This window comes from Carcharhinus amblyrhynchos, chromosome 30 (genome assembly GCF_965287045.1).
Source record: "Carcharhinus amblyrhynchos chromosome 30, sCarAmb.v2.hapA, whole genome shotgun sequence".
Lineage (NCBI taxonomy): Eukaryota > Metazoa > Chordata > Chondrichthyes > Carcharhiniformes > Carcharhinidae > Carcharhinus > Carcharhinus amblyrhynchos.
Window position 1 is genome coordinate 1427024 of NC_137353.1, and position 14488 is coordinate 1441511.

At 41.0% G+C, this 14488-nt stretch overlaps 1 protein-coding gene across 9 annotated transcripts in view; it reads right to left on the reverse strand.

Moving 5' to 3' along the window:
- LOC145360159 (rap1 GTPase-activating protein 1-like) overlaps window positions 1–14488 on the reverse strand; it is a 503018-nt gene that overhangs the window by 122433 nt on the left and 366097 nt on the right. For 8 of the 9 annotated variants that reach the window (XM_080215160.1, XM_080215153.1, XM_080215152.1 and 5 more), the window contains one exon: window positions 10667–10760. Coding sequence is in view for 6 of the 9 variants with exons in the window: in XM_080215152.1 (XP_080071278.1) it covers window positions 10667–10760 (94 nt within the window). In the remaining 3 variants the exon portion in view is untranslated. Of the gene's footprint in view, window positions 1–10666; window positions 10761–12165; window positions 12254–14488 lie in introns of those variants that run through there. The other variant, XM_080215158.1, reaches the window with a different exon arrangement.

Genomic DNA, 14488 nt, shown 5'->3' on the forward strand with positions numbered 1-14488 from the left:
CTTGGAGAAGCAAATTAAAACCACCAAGGACTATGAGAGCAGTGTCTCCCGTTAGAGCATGGAGTCAAAACCAGACAAGCAGGATGGCCAATTATAAAATGATATTTGGTACAGAACATTGACTACAAGAAAGTCAGCAGCATTGGAGTCCGACCAACAAAAACCAGAGAGGAAATATCAGACTGACTTTAAATAAAAATTAACATTCCAAAAAAGGGAATGATAGACTGGAAAATGGATTTGAATCTCTTTAAAAAGAGTAGTGTCAAGAGACCACATATTTGCATCATCACCAATGTTGCGAACATTTAGTTCACCGGTTATATCTTTTAGAATATTACTTTTAAAATATTACTCCTAGCTTTAGGAATTAAAGTTTTAACTGTAGAAAAATGACATCTGATTGAGAAACTGATAAGCTCCCCTGAAGTAAATTCAATTCAAACAAAGCTAAGGTAGTTAGCAAGTAGAAAAGTTGGGCTTGTGTTGATCGAAGAAGTCAGAGATAGCAGGCAAGATCATTTTTTTTTATTCCAATTCAATCCAATCAAATCAAATCCAATTCAGAGTCCCTATAAGCTGGGACCTTCCCGATCCAAGCTGACAAGACAGGCCTCTCTTCTCCTGTCTTGGGCTTGATTTACATGATCCAAATTCAACACACCCAAAATACAGATCCAAAACTCTCATTTTAACTTCCATTCTGGACTTAGAATTTGTTTTGGTAAGATTGTACCCTTTGTGTCATCTTCACTTGCATTTCCACCTACTTCTGTGTCATCTGAAAACTTGGCAGTAGTACGTTGTCTTCCCTCATCCTGCAGAAATCCTCATTCATGCCCATGTTATATTTAAACATGACTATTCCAATGTTCTCCTGGCTGCTCTCACATGCCGTAAATTTGAGGTAAAGATTGTTTAATTTGCACTAAGTCCCTACATCTCCATGCTGGCCAACCTACACTGGCTACTGGTCAAACATCTTGATTTTAAAATTCCCTTCCCCTATTCAAATCCGTCCATGGTCTGAACCCAGCTTATCTCTTTAATCTTCTCCAGCCCACAACTTTTGAAGTATCTGCAGTCATCTAATTCTCATCTCGTAAGCATCCCTAATTTTAATCCATCACTTGTCTTCGGTTGCTTAGGCCACAAGCTCTAGGATACCCTCCCTTCTTCTCTCTGCCTCTCCAGCTCACTCCCCCTCCTTTAACTCATGTCTCTTTGACCAAGCCTCGAGTCTGAAAAACAACCTCATCATTATGTTCTTGCTGCTTCTGTCTCTTTTATTCTACAAGTTTTAACTTTGATCACAAGTCTATTAAGTATCAAATACTTCTTGGAAGTTCATGTACATCACCAGAACAATATTAGCCTCATCAAGCTTCCCTGCTATCTCATCAAGACTCTCAGGCAAGTTAATCACAATTTGCCCTTCACACATCCTTAACTAATCCACATTTCTCAGGCGAATTATTGTTCTAACAACTGGAGGTGGAACAGACTGATCTGTGGCTGGGCTTTCCCTCACACCCTCTTTAGAGCAAGGGTTTACCGTGTGAAATTGCTCAGCCCAAAGGAGGATTGGAAAATTACAGCCAGCTCATCTGCAGTTTCCATTCTCACTTCCTTTAGTATCATTGGCTGCATCTTGTCCAGTCCTGGTGCCTTATCAACTTTAAATACAAACAGCCTATTCAACACTTCCTCCTCATTAATTGGAGACCCTTTAAGAGTCTGAAATACATCCGTGTTCACCATGAACTGGCAGCACATTGTCCCGTGGTGAAGACAGATGCAAAGTATTCATTCAATACTCAGCCACGTCCCCTGCCTCCCTGTTCTAATCCCCAATTGGCTCAATGCCCCTTATGACTCTTTTACTATTTAGCTGATGGAAATTTTGTATAAGGGTAGCGTCCATACCCACTGAACTATTCGGGGAAGCTGTCACTTTTATTATTGTGCAGTGGTTGCGTGGCTGCTACAAGATTGGAAAGGTGTTAAAACTTGTAACATTGTCTCACTTTGTCACGACTGTCAAATTCTTAAAATGACCAGAAATGATTCACCAACGGCTCGATATTCTTTATGTCAGAGATGTGAATCTGAAATTAAGGTAACAAATAAAACAATGGTTTTGAATGGAGTGTCTAAAAGCAAATCTCTCTGCGTGAGTAATTCCACAAAGAGCTGAGAATGTAATGAAAAGAACAGATGGCACTGCTGCTGTGACAGTCTGAGATTTTCAAACTGCTCAAACAGTCTGGAGTAGTCAAACATCTCATCGAGTCAGTGTGAGTATATTTAGCACCATTGCTGACATACACAATAAACAGCACATTGAAATTTACAGCCGAGGGGAGAATTTCCAAATGTTCAAAGACTCCAAAGAATGAACGTGGAAGCCTGTGAGTGTTAGAGCACTCGCCAGATCAGAGCAGGCATGGGCTACTCTCCAGAATGTGGGAACTATTGGACTAAAGCACTGGTAGCATTTTTTTAAAACTGCATTTTCTACACAGCCTGTAGTAAGTTCTATGCATTGGATTTTCTTGTGAATGAGACTGCAAAAAATAAGAAGTGTGAACAGATAACAATCTGAAATGTTAATGGTTTCTGTCTCCACAGATGTTTCCAGTCCTGTTGAATGTCTCCAGTGTTTTCTATTGCAGTGTTTCATTACATATGATGCTTCATTCCCCAGCCCTCCTGACCATGTATCTGTCATCCAGGAGTGAGCTATTATTAACAGCTTTACAGTAGTGGCTACTTTTCCAAGATTTCCGTGGTTGAGCATTTTGAATAGAAAGTGCCTCTCCAACACTTTGGAGTTGGATCATAGAATGAAAATGCTTTGCTGAAAGGTCCATTCTTGTGGCCAACACCCTATCAGGGCACTCAATACAAAGCCTCACGTTGTGAAGATATCCAATCAATGTCCCTTTTGCAAAGTGGAAGTAACTGTGAAGTTATACTTTGCAATGCATCTTCCCAGCTCAAGACTTAGAGCATTGGCATCAATTCCCTCCTCCCACACTTCCTGGTGAAAGAACAAATATGAAACTCCTGAAATAGGAAGTTAGAGCAGGATCAAAGACATAAGGAAGTGTCAAATCGCAAGAACGGATGACAACAGTTACAGCACGAGAAAGCGGAGAACAGGAAAGAGGAGCATAAATCTTTGCATTGATATTTATCCTTCAGCTGACTTGCCTTTGGTTATTACCAAGTATTCAATTATTCAAGTAGAATATCAAATACTGCTATAATCCCAACTGATGTTAATGCTGGACATTCAGATCCCAGAAACCTGGCTTGACAGACCCTAATTTCACGCAGGCCAGTTTCTGAACATATTCACAAGGGATCTGGCAATGTACTTTTAAAACAGAATAAAATGCTAATTAAGCAAGAAAAATGAATATTATGAGACAAAAAGGTTGTAAAGATTTCAATACAAATCGCAGAAAATGATTCAAATTTACACTCTTCCTTTTATTCCAGCAAAACCCTTACAAACACAAAAAAACCCAGTGAAGATTTACCTCTCTCTCAACACCAAGGCTTGGGCTAGCTCATTTTTAAAGGTTTTTCCTAATGTGCTTCTAAACATTCACTTGATGCTCTTCCTCAATTGGAGCCTCTTCCTGAGACACCCAAAAACCACACCACTCTTCACTCGAACTTCAGAGTAAACACGAGTTCCCCAAGTTCGGATCCTCCAGCAACCAGCAGGATTCCTTCCAAAGGAGTTTTTGATATTCTGCCTACACTCTCTGGTGTCCACAAACTAACTGACCACTTGCAGTTCTGTCTTTTCCTGTGTTTGTGTATGCCCAGATTCCTATCACTGGGCAACAACACAGTTTTTTCTGTTTTATATTTTTGTTTTAACCCCATTGAACTACGAACCCCTCGGTAACCCAACTTTTCATTTCACTACTTGGAAATGCTGATTAAAATGCATGTATATAAACAAGGCCCCAGACTTCCCAGCACCTAACTCACAAAATAAACATCTAAATGAAACGAGATGCAGGTTTGACCTTTTGACATATAAACTACAAAATATCAATTAAATTTAAAGCTACACAAGGTTCCCAGCTGAACAAAATACTGTTCAGTCAGCCACCAATCAACGAGTACAATTGCTTTGTCAGTCAGACCTCAGGTCTTATTTACAAAGAACAAAGAAAATTCCAGCACAGGAACAGGCCGTTCGGCCCCTCCAAGCCTGCACCGACCATGCTGCCCGACTGAACTAAAACCCCCTACCCTTCCAGGGACCATATCCATCTATTCCCTTCTATTCATGCATTTGTCAAGACGCCCCTTAAAAGTCACTACCGTATCCGCTTCCACTACCTCCCCCGGCAACGAGTTCCAGGCACCCACTACTGTCTGTGTAAAGAATCTGCCTCGTACATCTCCTTTAAACCTTGCCCCTCGCACCTTAAACCTATGCCCCACAGTAATTGACTCTTCCAACCTATTAAAAAGCTTCTGACTATCCACTCTGTCCATGCCTCTTGTAGGCTTCTATCACTTCGCTTCTCAGCCTCAGTTGTTCCAGTGAGAACAAACCAAGTTTCTCCAACTCTCTTCATAGCTAATGCCCTCCATACCAGGCAACATCCTGGTAAATCTTTTCTGTACCTTCTCCAAAGCCTCCACACCCTTCTGGTAGTGTGGCGACCAGAATTGAACACTATATTCCAAGTGTGGTCTAATTGAGATTCTATAAACAACATGACTTGCCAATTTTTAAACTCAGTGCCCTGGCCGATGAAGGCAAGCATGCCGTATGCCTTCTTGACTACCTTCTCCACCTGCATTGCCACTTTCAGTGACCTGTGTACCTGTACACCCAGATCCTCCTGCCTATCAATACTTTTAAGGGTTCTGCCATTTACTGTGTATTTCCTGTCTGTATTAGACCTTCCAAAATGCATAAGAATAGGAAAACAATTCTGTTTCCCCGCCAGAGCTGTGACGACTGAATTGCAGTGTTGATTCAGTATAAGCCAACAAGTCTTTGGCAAAGATGAAGTTTTATTTTGGGTTTGCACTGAGGCATGTCACTGGTATAGTGGAGAGGGAGCTCTGTAATTCAAAGGACTGCACTAGACAGTGATCTTGGGATGTTTAGTCCAGAGACCAGGTGACTATATTAGCAAAATACTGCAACCTTCATTATCAATATCCCCCACCCACATCACAGCAAATATCACAGAAAGATCACAGAAAGTAAATTCCCAAAGCAGGCTTCCAGAAATTAGGCTAACCTCTTTACTGATCCATCCCATCCAGTGTCCATTCCGCCACATTTGAAGTCAAAATTAAATGAACAAGATGCCAATCTTCTGCCCGTTTAACCTCCTGCCAAAGTTCAATCTCATCCCTATAATTTGTTTGAAGTAATTTATTAACCTCTATGCCCCTTCGCCATGGGGTGTAAGGGATTAGAAAGTAATGCATTCCTATTCAAAAACTTCACAGTATGCAGTAATGATATGAAGATGCTGGTGTTGGATTGGCACAGGCGCAGTAAGAAGTTTCACAACACCAGGGTTAAAGTCCAACAGGTTTATTTGGTGAAGGGGCAGTGCTCTGAAAGCTCGTGCTACCAAATAAACCTGTTGGACTTTAACCTGAGAGACTTCTTACTGAGTATACAGTAAGACAATGAGCTGTAGTATATTTGAAATGTAAATCCTTGTGTAGAACGCTATATCAGTTTTACTGAGGAAATTGAAAATCACCTAAATAAAGACCCTGTACTGAAGTCAATGAGCTGTACACACATCACCAAAAGTCAGGTTAATGAACATCAAATATCAAACCCAAATTTCTGCTACATAAACCTGATCCTTTAAATAGTTCAAGCAGCAAATGCACGGCCAACCATCAGAATAATGGTTTATATTATTCTGAAGAACGTAAACTCAAAGGCTGCTCAGGCTAATTGTATAGAATCTTCAATCTGGGCAGCAACTATGATGCTGGAAATGGCTGCATATGAACCGGGGTGGGAATGATCTTGTAGATCAGCTACAGCAGGCAGGGCAACGTCCTCCAAACCAGTACCCTGGTTATGTCAACAAGTTCATGGAACATGTGAGAATTTGAAATATAATATCCTAGATTTTGTAAATTCCATCAGTCCATAATTAATTTATTTCTCTTCTTCAGAACTCTGAAGAGTCCTCCTGAATCGAAATGTTAGCTCTATTCGAGACAGAGGTTTACATGGAAACAGGCCCTTCGGCCCAATTTGTCCATGCCATCTAGATTTTACAATTTAGCTGGTCCCAATTGCCCACATTTGGCCCATATCCCCCTATACCCATCCTACCCATGTAAATGTCTAAACGCTTTATAAAAGACAAAATAGTACTCACCTCTACTACTACCTCTGGCAACTCGTTCCAGACACTCACCACCCTCTGTCTGAAAAAATTGCCCCTCTGGACCATTTTGTATCTCTCCCCTCTCACTTTAAACCTATGCCCTCTAGTTTTAGACTCCCCTACCTTTGGGAAAAGATATTGACTATCTATCTAATCTATGCCCCTCATTATTTTATTGACCTCTAAGATCACCCCTCAGCCTCCTACGCTCCAGAGAAAACAGTCCCAGTTTATCCAGCCTCTCCTTATAACTCAATCCATCAAGTCCCGGTAGCATCCTAGTAAATCTTTTCTGCACTCTTTCTCGTTTAATAATATCCTTTCTATAATAGGGTGACCAGAACTGTACACAGTATTCCAAGTGTGGCCTTACCAACGTCTTGTACAAACTCAACAAGATGTCCCAGCTCCTGTATTTAATATTCTGACCAATGAAACCAGCATGCCGAATGCCTTCTTCACCACTCTGTCCACCTGTGACTCCACTTTCAAGGAGCTATGAACCTGTACCCTAGATCTCTATATTCTGTAACTCTCTCCAATGCCCTACCATTAACTGAGAAAGTCCTGCCCTGGTTCAATCTACATTAACTCCATCTGCCATTCATTGGCCCACTGGCCCAGTTGATCAAGATCCCGTTGCAATCCTAGATAATCTTCTTCATTGTGCACTGTCACCAACCTTGATGTTATCTACAAGCTTACTAACCATGCCTCCTAAATTCTCATCCAAAGCATTAATATAAATCACAAATAACAGTGGACTCAGCACTGATCCCTGAGGCACACCGCTGGTCACAGGCCTCCAGTTTGAAAAACAACCCTCCACAACCACCCTCTGTCTTCTGTCATCAAGCCAAGTGGCATTATCGTGAGACTGTTAATCCAGAAACTCAGCTAGTGCTCTGGGGACTTGGGTTCAAATCCCACCATGGCAAATGTTGGAATTTGAATTCAGTTGAAAAAAAATCTGGAATTAAGAATCTGCTGATGATCATAAAACCATTGTTGATTGTCGGAAAAACCCGTCTGGTTCACTCGTGTCCTTTAGGGAAGGAAATCTGCCATCCTTACCTGGTCTGGCCTACATGTAACTGTGATGTGGGTATGCCGGCGTTGGACTGGTGTAAACACAGTAAAAAGTCTGACAACACCAGGTTTTAGTCCAACCTATTTATTTGATAATATACTCACAAGCTTTCGGGGTTAGTCCCTTCGTCAGGTGAATGGAGAGTTCTGGCCTCAGACAGAGCATATAAAGCACAGACAGTTTGTAACTGTTTGTAACATGTAACTGCACAGCCACAGCAATGTGATTAACTCTCAAATGCCCTTCAAGGACAATGAGGGATGGGTAATAAGTGCTGGCCACCCTACTTAGATGGACAATCTTATTGCTGAATCATTAAAATTCAATTCAAGATTTGCAGAGAGATTTTGATCCTAAGCATTTGTATCGACCTCATAGTGGGTAGAAACTTGAAAAGATTTCCTTCACATAAATCACTATCCAGTTACTTCACATTAGAACTCACTAATGATCCAAATTTCTTTGAATTGAAGTTGAAGAAAATATGGTTTTAGTCCCAAGTGTTTTTTTCTGGGATTGAGTATCTGGGCTGATGGATTTTGGGAGAGCTCTCAGGAGATGGGGTTCTACAATGGGCACAGTTTCCAGGGTAACTTACATACATCTCCAGACAAAGACTGGATGGAAGAATCTCATCAGATGATTCACTTTCTGAATGAGACAGAAAACCAGCAAATCAAAGTCATTTTCTATGTTCTTCATCTTCCATTATGTTGCTAGATTTCCCCCCTTACAAGCTACTTGAAATTCCAGTCTTACATATTTTGCTGTTTTCCTACGCTTCTAAGCAATCCTAACTCTAAATAAATCTGACTATCAGATTTAACCTGAACATTTCAATCCACTATGTTTTGGAGGAGAGGTGAGGAAGTATTGATCACCAATCCATTGAGGACAATTATTATTCCTATGACATTCTAGCCTGTGTAAAGATGCAGATTTTGGAAAGGCTTTTTGCTGTGAGCAAAAGTTCCATGTTTCCCTCCATATTATCACTGGACAGATATTCTATTGACTTGGCAGAGGAGTGACAAGTTTTCTTCAATTAAAAGAAATTCAGATCATTAGTTCTATTGTGAAGTAACTGGAGCTGTGATTTACGTGAAGGATTTCCTTTCAAGTTTTGACCCACTGTGCGAGGTAGATATGAATGCTTAGGTGCCAAAATCTCCCTGCAAATCTTGAATTGAATTTCAATAGTTCAACAATAGGGTAGAAGCCACTTGTTGCTGGTGAAGAACAAATCCTCTTTTAGGTTAAGCATTGAGCAACTCACTGGTGGAGAGGAATTGTATGATTCACAGGACTATGTGGGCAGTGCCCTTTATGGGAGGCATGCGTTGGAGACAGTTGGTGTCGGAACTGTTCAGTCTCACTGCATCATTTCTTGGGCAGCCAACAGGAAGATTTGGTGTGCCTTGTTTTCACATGTGGATTGAACCTTTGTCACCAGGTTCTAAAAACGACAAGTTAATCTTTAACAAGGAATGATTCTTCCTCCAGTAGTGAATGAGTTGAGTCACTGCAGACGTGAACCATAGAAATCAAGCTCCTATTGTCGGGGGTGCTTTGCTGAAAATGTGATTGGTACCAATTGCAATGCCACTGCCACCAGCACAGAACAAAGTACAAGGAAACTGTCTCAGAGGTAACTTTAGATTGAAGCCATGGAAACACACCATTGCTGGAAAAATTGTGAAAAGGCAAGTTTTTTAAAAGAGAAAACAGATTCTAGCATCATGTTCGATTTTTAAGTTTAAATGTGGTGTACTGAGAATTCATCAGTGGACTGTGCAGCACTTTCTGATTTTTATATATTTCTAAGTATATAAACAAAGAAAATAAATGTTTAGCCCAATGGGCCGATGTTATTCCTTATTTACTCTACAAGCAACATCCAATTCCATACATCGCTGAGCTATTTATTTATTCCTCTTTGCTTCAGCCACCAATCAAACCTCATCTTAAATGTTGACATGGTTTCTCCTTTAGCCACTATCTCTGGTCATGTGATCCACAGCTTTGAACAAGCCATTTATGCAGAGCAGACTTTTCCATTACCTTCCAAGCCTCTCAAAACATTTAGAACATAGAACATAGAACATAGAACATTACAGCGCGGAACAGGCCCTTCGGCCCACAATGTGGATTCTATTTTGTGCCTGCATCAGTTTAAACACCACCTTCGAATCAGGCAGTCTTGCTCTGCCTTAATGAAAATACACCCAGATTGTCTCAGCCTGTCCCACATTTGTAATTCCTTTCCCCAGGCAGCATTCTAGTGATTCCTCTTCATGTGACTTTACATTCTTCCTTTAATGTGGAACCTAAAAATAAGCACATGGTACTTAAACTGTGATCGGACTAAGACTTACCACTCCAGATTGAGTTATGAGGGTGGCACGGTGGCGCAGTGGTTAGCACTGTTGCCTCAGTGCCAGGGACCCGGGTTCAATTCCCAGCTGGGGTCACTGTCTATGTGGAGTTTGCACATTCTCTCCACGTCTGCGTGGGTTTTCTCCAGGTGCTCCGGTTTCCTCCCACAGTCCAAGTGACACACTGGTTAGGTGCATCGGCCATGCTAAATTCTCCCTCAGAGTACCTGGACAGGCATCAGAGTGTGGCGACAAGGGGATTTTCATAGTAACTTCACTGCAGTGTTAATGTAAGCCTACTTGTGACTAATAAATAAGTAAACTTAAACCTTACTTCTTTGGCACGAAACACGTATTGCATCATCTTTTGTAGGAGTTTGAACATGGATTCTTGCCCAGCTTTTTGTGTAAACTGTGATGAATAGTTACTGTAACTGCTGATGAACATTATCTTTACAGCACTGACAGCAAAAACAGACCCAAATTTGGCCAAAGAACGACAAGGCGAATGAACAATTTCTGCCTTTGGCAGCAGTAGAACGTGGAGGAAAATGTGGCTTTTTCCTGGTGCCTCTGAAGGTTGGGTGCAAACTGCAATCCTGCTGGCCTATCATCCTTTCCTGGCTCTTAAGTGTTTATCTGGTGGATTCCTGCACGAGGCAGGATACAGCAGCCAGAGATTCAAGATACAAATGAGACTGTCACACACCATTTTCACAACGTGAATTGAAAATTTCTCTAAAACATTGACAACAGACAACGTAGCAAGAGATTTGAGAGTCTCCTACCTTGAGATATGACTGTGTAGAGTACGAAGGCTGAGATTCTGGACTTGGTGGCTCTAATGAATTGGAGATATTGTGATCTGCTCCATCATGCTTCCTGTTGAGAGGAAAATTAATTATTGGCTTAGGGCAACTGTGCATATCCGTTTTCTTTCTTGTAAACTTCTTTCACTGCTCCTCCAATGGTAAAATTGAGCAAGCCCCAGTTAACCTGCAGTAACCAATTGGTATTCTCCGGATCAACCCAATAATTCAACCCACTGTTTTAGCAGAGGAGCATTGTGACCAAGTCTAACCCTCTCCTGACACAACATGACCATGAGTATATCTTCCAGAACGGGTTAATGGAAAGCTAGCCTGAGTGGTAGCATTAATACTGTACAGAATCCAAAGATCCAATTATAAACTTAACCATCTTGACATTATTGATGTAACAGAACAAGAAACAAACTGTGCTCCTGAAAAGTGGAATCCCTGGATGATTTTCTTTCCTCCTTCCAAGCGCACCGAGACCAATTACTGTATCCCTTCTACTAATGTGGCAAAGATGATCCAATTTGACAGAGCCCAGGGATTGAACTGGAGCCCATCAGCTTTGTACATCTCAATATCACTCCAGGCTATGGGACGATCAAGGGAATTTGGCTTCACGAAACTGCGTTCAAATATTTATGACATTGCAGAATCCCATCATACTTTCAATAGTGATTTACCAAAACAAATATAATGTTTTTGCTTTATTTTTATCCTCACTGCTTCCTGCTTCTCCCCATTCAACTGAACTTTGTCCATCAGTGAAATTGTCCTAAATGCTCGCCAGTATTCAGAGGAGGAAGGTGAACTGACAGCTGAATGATTTAATGCAGATTCACAGCAGTAAGTCATTCCCAAACGCAACATTCTAGATCTTTAATACACAAGCATCAGGTCTGGTTAATATTTAAAATAATTACACAATGCATTAAAGCAACTTAACTTCATTTGCACTTTGTAAAATACTTAAAACATTGTGACACTATGAATAAAATTAAGATGAAGACTTCCCTTCTCCATTATAAGGCAGGTGAATCTAGGATTAATTTGGGACCTTCTGCTTCTCTTTAGAACAGACCCCATCTGCAAAATGCTCAAATACCCAAGAATACTGTATCGAGGCTGAGATTCACTGTGAAAGGGAACAGCAGAAGGACTATCTACTGATAACCCTGCTTGGGCTCCTTTTACCATACAGAAATACTGCCACAGCGTAAAAGATTTATTTAACCTTTTAACAGCTATGATAATCCTCAGCTTCGCTAAGGACAATTAACATGAAACATCCACCCAAAATATCTTGGTGGATCTTTGGAGCATTTACAGATCAAAAGAATACACCAGAATCATACGCTGCTTATAAGCAAAACAGAAAGATCTACATATGTAAAAGGTTCACCTGAACATCAAGATCTAGAACTAAAATCTGCTGCAGGTGAAAGACAAACCAACAATTTAACTTCACTTACTTTGTTTAAGCAGTCAGAAAGATAAAGACTTGGCACAGCCAGATTTGAAGGGTTGTATCACTGCAGAGATGCAATCCAGCCGTCACAACAAAGCAGCACAACATTGCCGCTCTGTCGCAGCTTCAACTCCTGTTCAAATCATTAGCACACACTATCGGTGGAGAAGGAGGCAGCCAGCCACTCTTTACAAACACCGTCTCCCCAGAAATGGAAATTGCCCACTAAAGCATACACTGTTTGAGCTTTCGCTTTGCATTCATTAAGTGTGGCTTAATTAAGCAGACCTCTCCAGAAGGAATGTTACCATGGCAGCGAGTTTTGGGATTCACATCAGACCTATAGGCATTTGTACTCGTGTGTGTGTGTGTGTGTGTGTGTGTGTGTGTGTGTGTGTGTGTGTGTGTGTGTGGGGCATTGGGGGAGATGACAGAGAGAGAATGGTATCAGCAGATTCAGCTTCCTCAGGGCTTCTTCACTCACCTTATCCTGGAACCTGCAGTTATGTGAGACAACAGTAATTACAACCTCACCAAGAACATAGCTGAAACCAGCAGATGCACGTGTTACCTCCAATAGCATCAGGTTTCATTAATATTACATGGACCTTCCTCCAGAGAGCATTGCCTGGACTTTCACTGGCATTAGGAGCTTTTCACAGAAACATTCTGTCTTTAACTTAGAAAATGGACTTTCAGTCAAAATAAAACATGTTAATGGTCAGTGGATGTAATTTTTTTTGTGAGAAACTGTTGGGTCAGCAAATGGGTATTTCTCTCCCTAACTTTAAACCTAAGGATGATGTGAGGGAGCCGGTTCGTATCTCAAAAACAACACCTTTCCTGACCAACAGTCACAAGAAAATGAATAACTTTCCTAAACTTTTCAAGTATTCAGATGGCAATACACAGTTTAAATTAGGGCAGCACTGCAGCACTTACATCATGGATCGTAAAACAGATTATGTACCATTTAGCAAAAACAGCACCGGCTGAACTTTCAAATAAAGAAACATTAATTGCTGTAATTAATCAATGCTTGATCCAAATTCAGGAAGGTGAACATACCAGGTCTATTTATAGCATCTTATTTTTCACATTTCCTGCCAAAAATCATTGTCAGAAACATATAATTATAAAAAGCAAGTAATTCTGGAACAGAGTGAATTAGCGTTGAAAGACTGACTGACTTGTAAAAGCGACAAGGATAGATAGAATAAATGAATCTTTGACCACATGAGTTACATACAAAGTTTGCAGAGATTGCCACACTCGTGGAATATTTTAACACATGGGGGTCCGAACATGCTTCTACAAAGGAAGTGGAAATTAACATCGAAAATAGGTAAGGTTTCTTCCTGAAGGGAAAACATCAGTACAAGAACAGTCAGGGTCACCGACAACCATTGTAGAAGCACGAGAGTGAAGTGAGATGTTTAAGGCAGCAGTCACACCTGGGGAGCTCTCTCTCGCTGAACCTAATCACTGCAATAAACCCGACTTAGATAACAAGCTCGGTCTGTAACTAACATTACACACTCACCCTGCCATCAATACAACCTGAGCAATAATATCTCAGTGCAGGGACGAGGTGATGTACCTAGAAATTCAAACAATTAACTCTAATGTTTAACAGAAAGAATAAAGAATTTGTTTTTCATTGCACGTTTCAAGATTTCAAGTCCTCTCAAATGCTTCATAACCAATGAAACAAGTTTAAAAAGTCACTCATGTAATGTAGAGAATGCAACAGCCAATTTGTACATGTGGAGACGCTGGCATTGGACTGGGGTGAGCACAGTTAGTAGTCTCACAACACCAGGTTAAAGTCCAACAGGTTTATTTGGTAGCACAAGCTTTTGGAGTGCTGCTCCTTCATCAGTGAGTGAAGAACTCATCTGATGGAGGAGCAGTGCTCTGAAAGCTCGTGCTACCAAATAAACCTGTTGGATTTTGACCTGGTGTTGTGACACTACTTACTGTGCCAATTTGTACACAGCAAGTTCACACAACCAGCAACAGGATAAATTACTAGTATTGCTTTAGTGATAATGATTGGGGGATAAATATTGGCCGGCACAACTGCTCTCATAAGAACATAAGAAATAGGAGCAGGAGTAGGCCATCTAGCCCATCGAGCCTGCCCCGCCATTCAATAAGATCATGGCTGATCTGTCGTGGCTCAGTTCCACATTCCCGCCCTCTCCCCATAACCCTTAATCCCCTCTCTTATCAAAAACCCATCAACCCGCGTCTTAACAATATTTAGCGAGGCAGCCTCCACCACTTCAACGGGCAGAGAATTCCAGAGATTCACCACCCTTTGA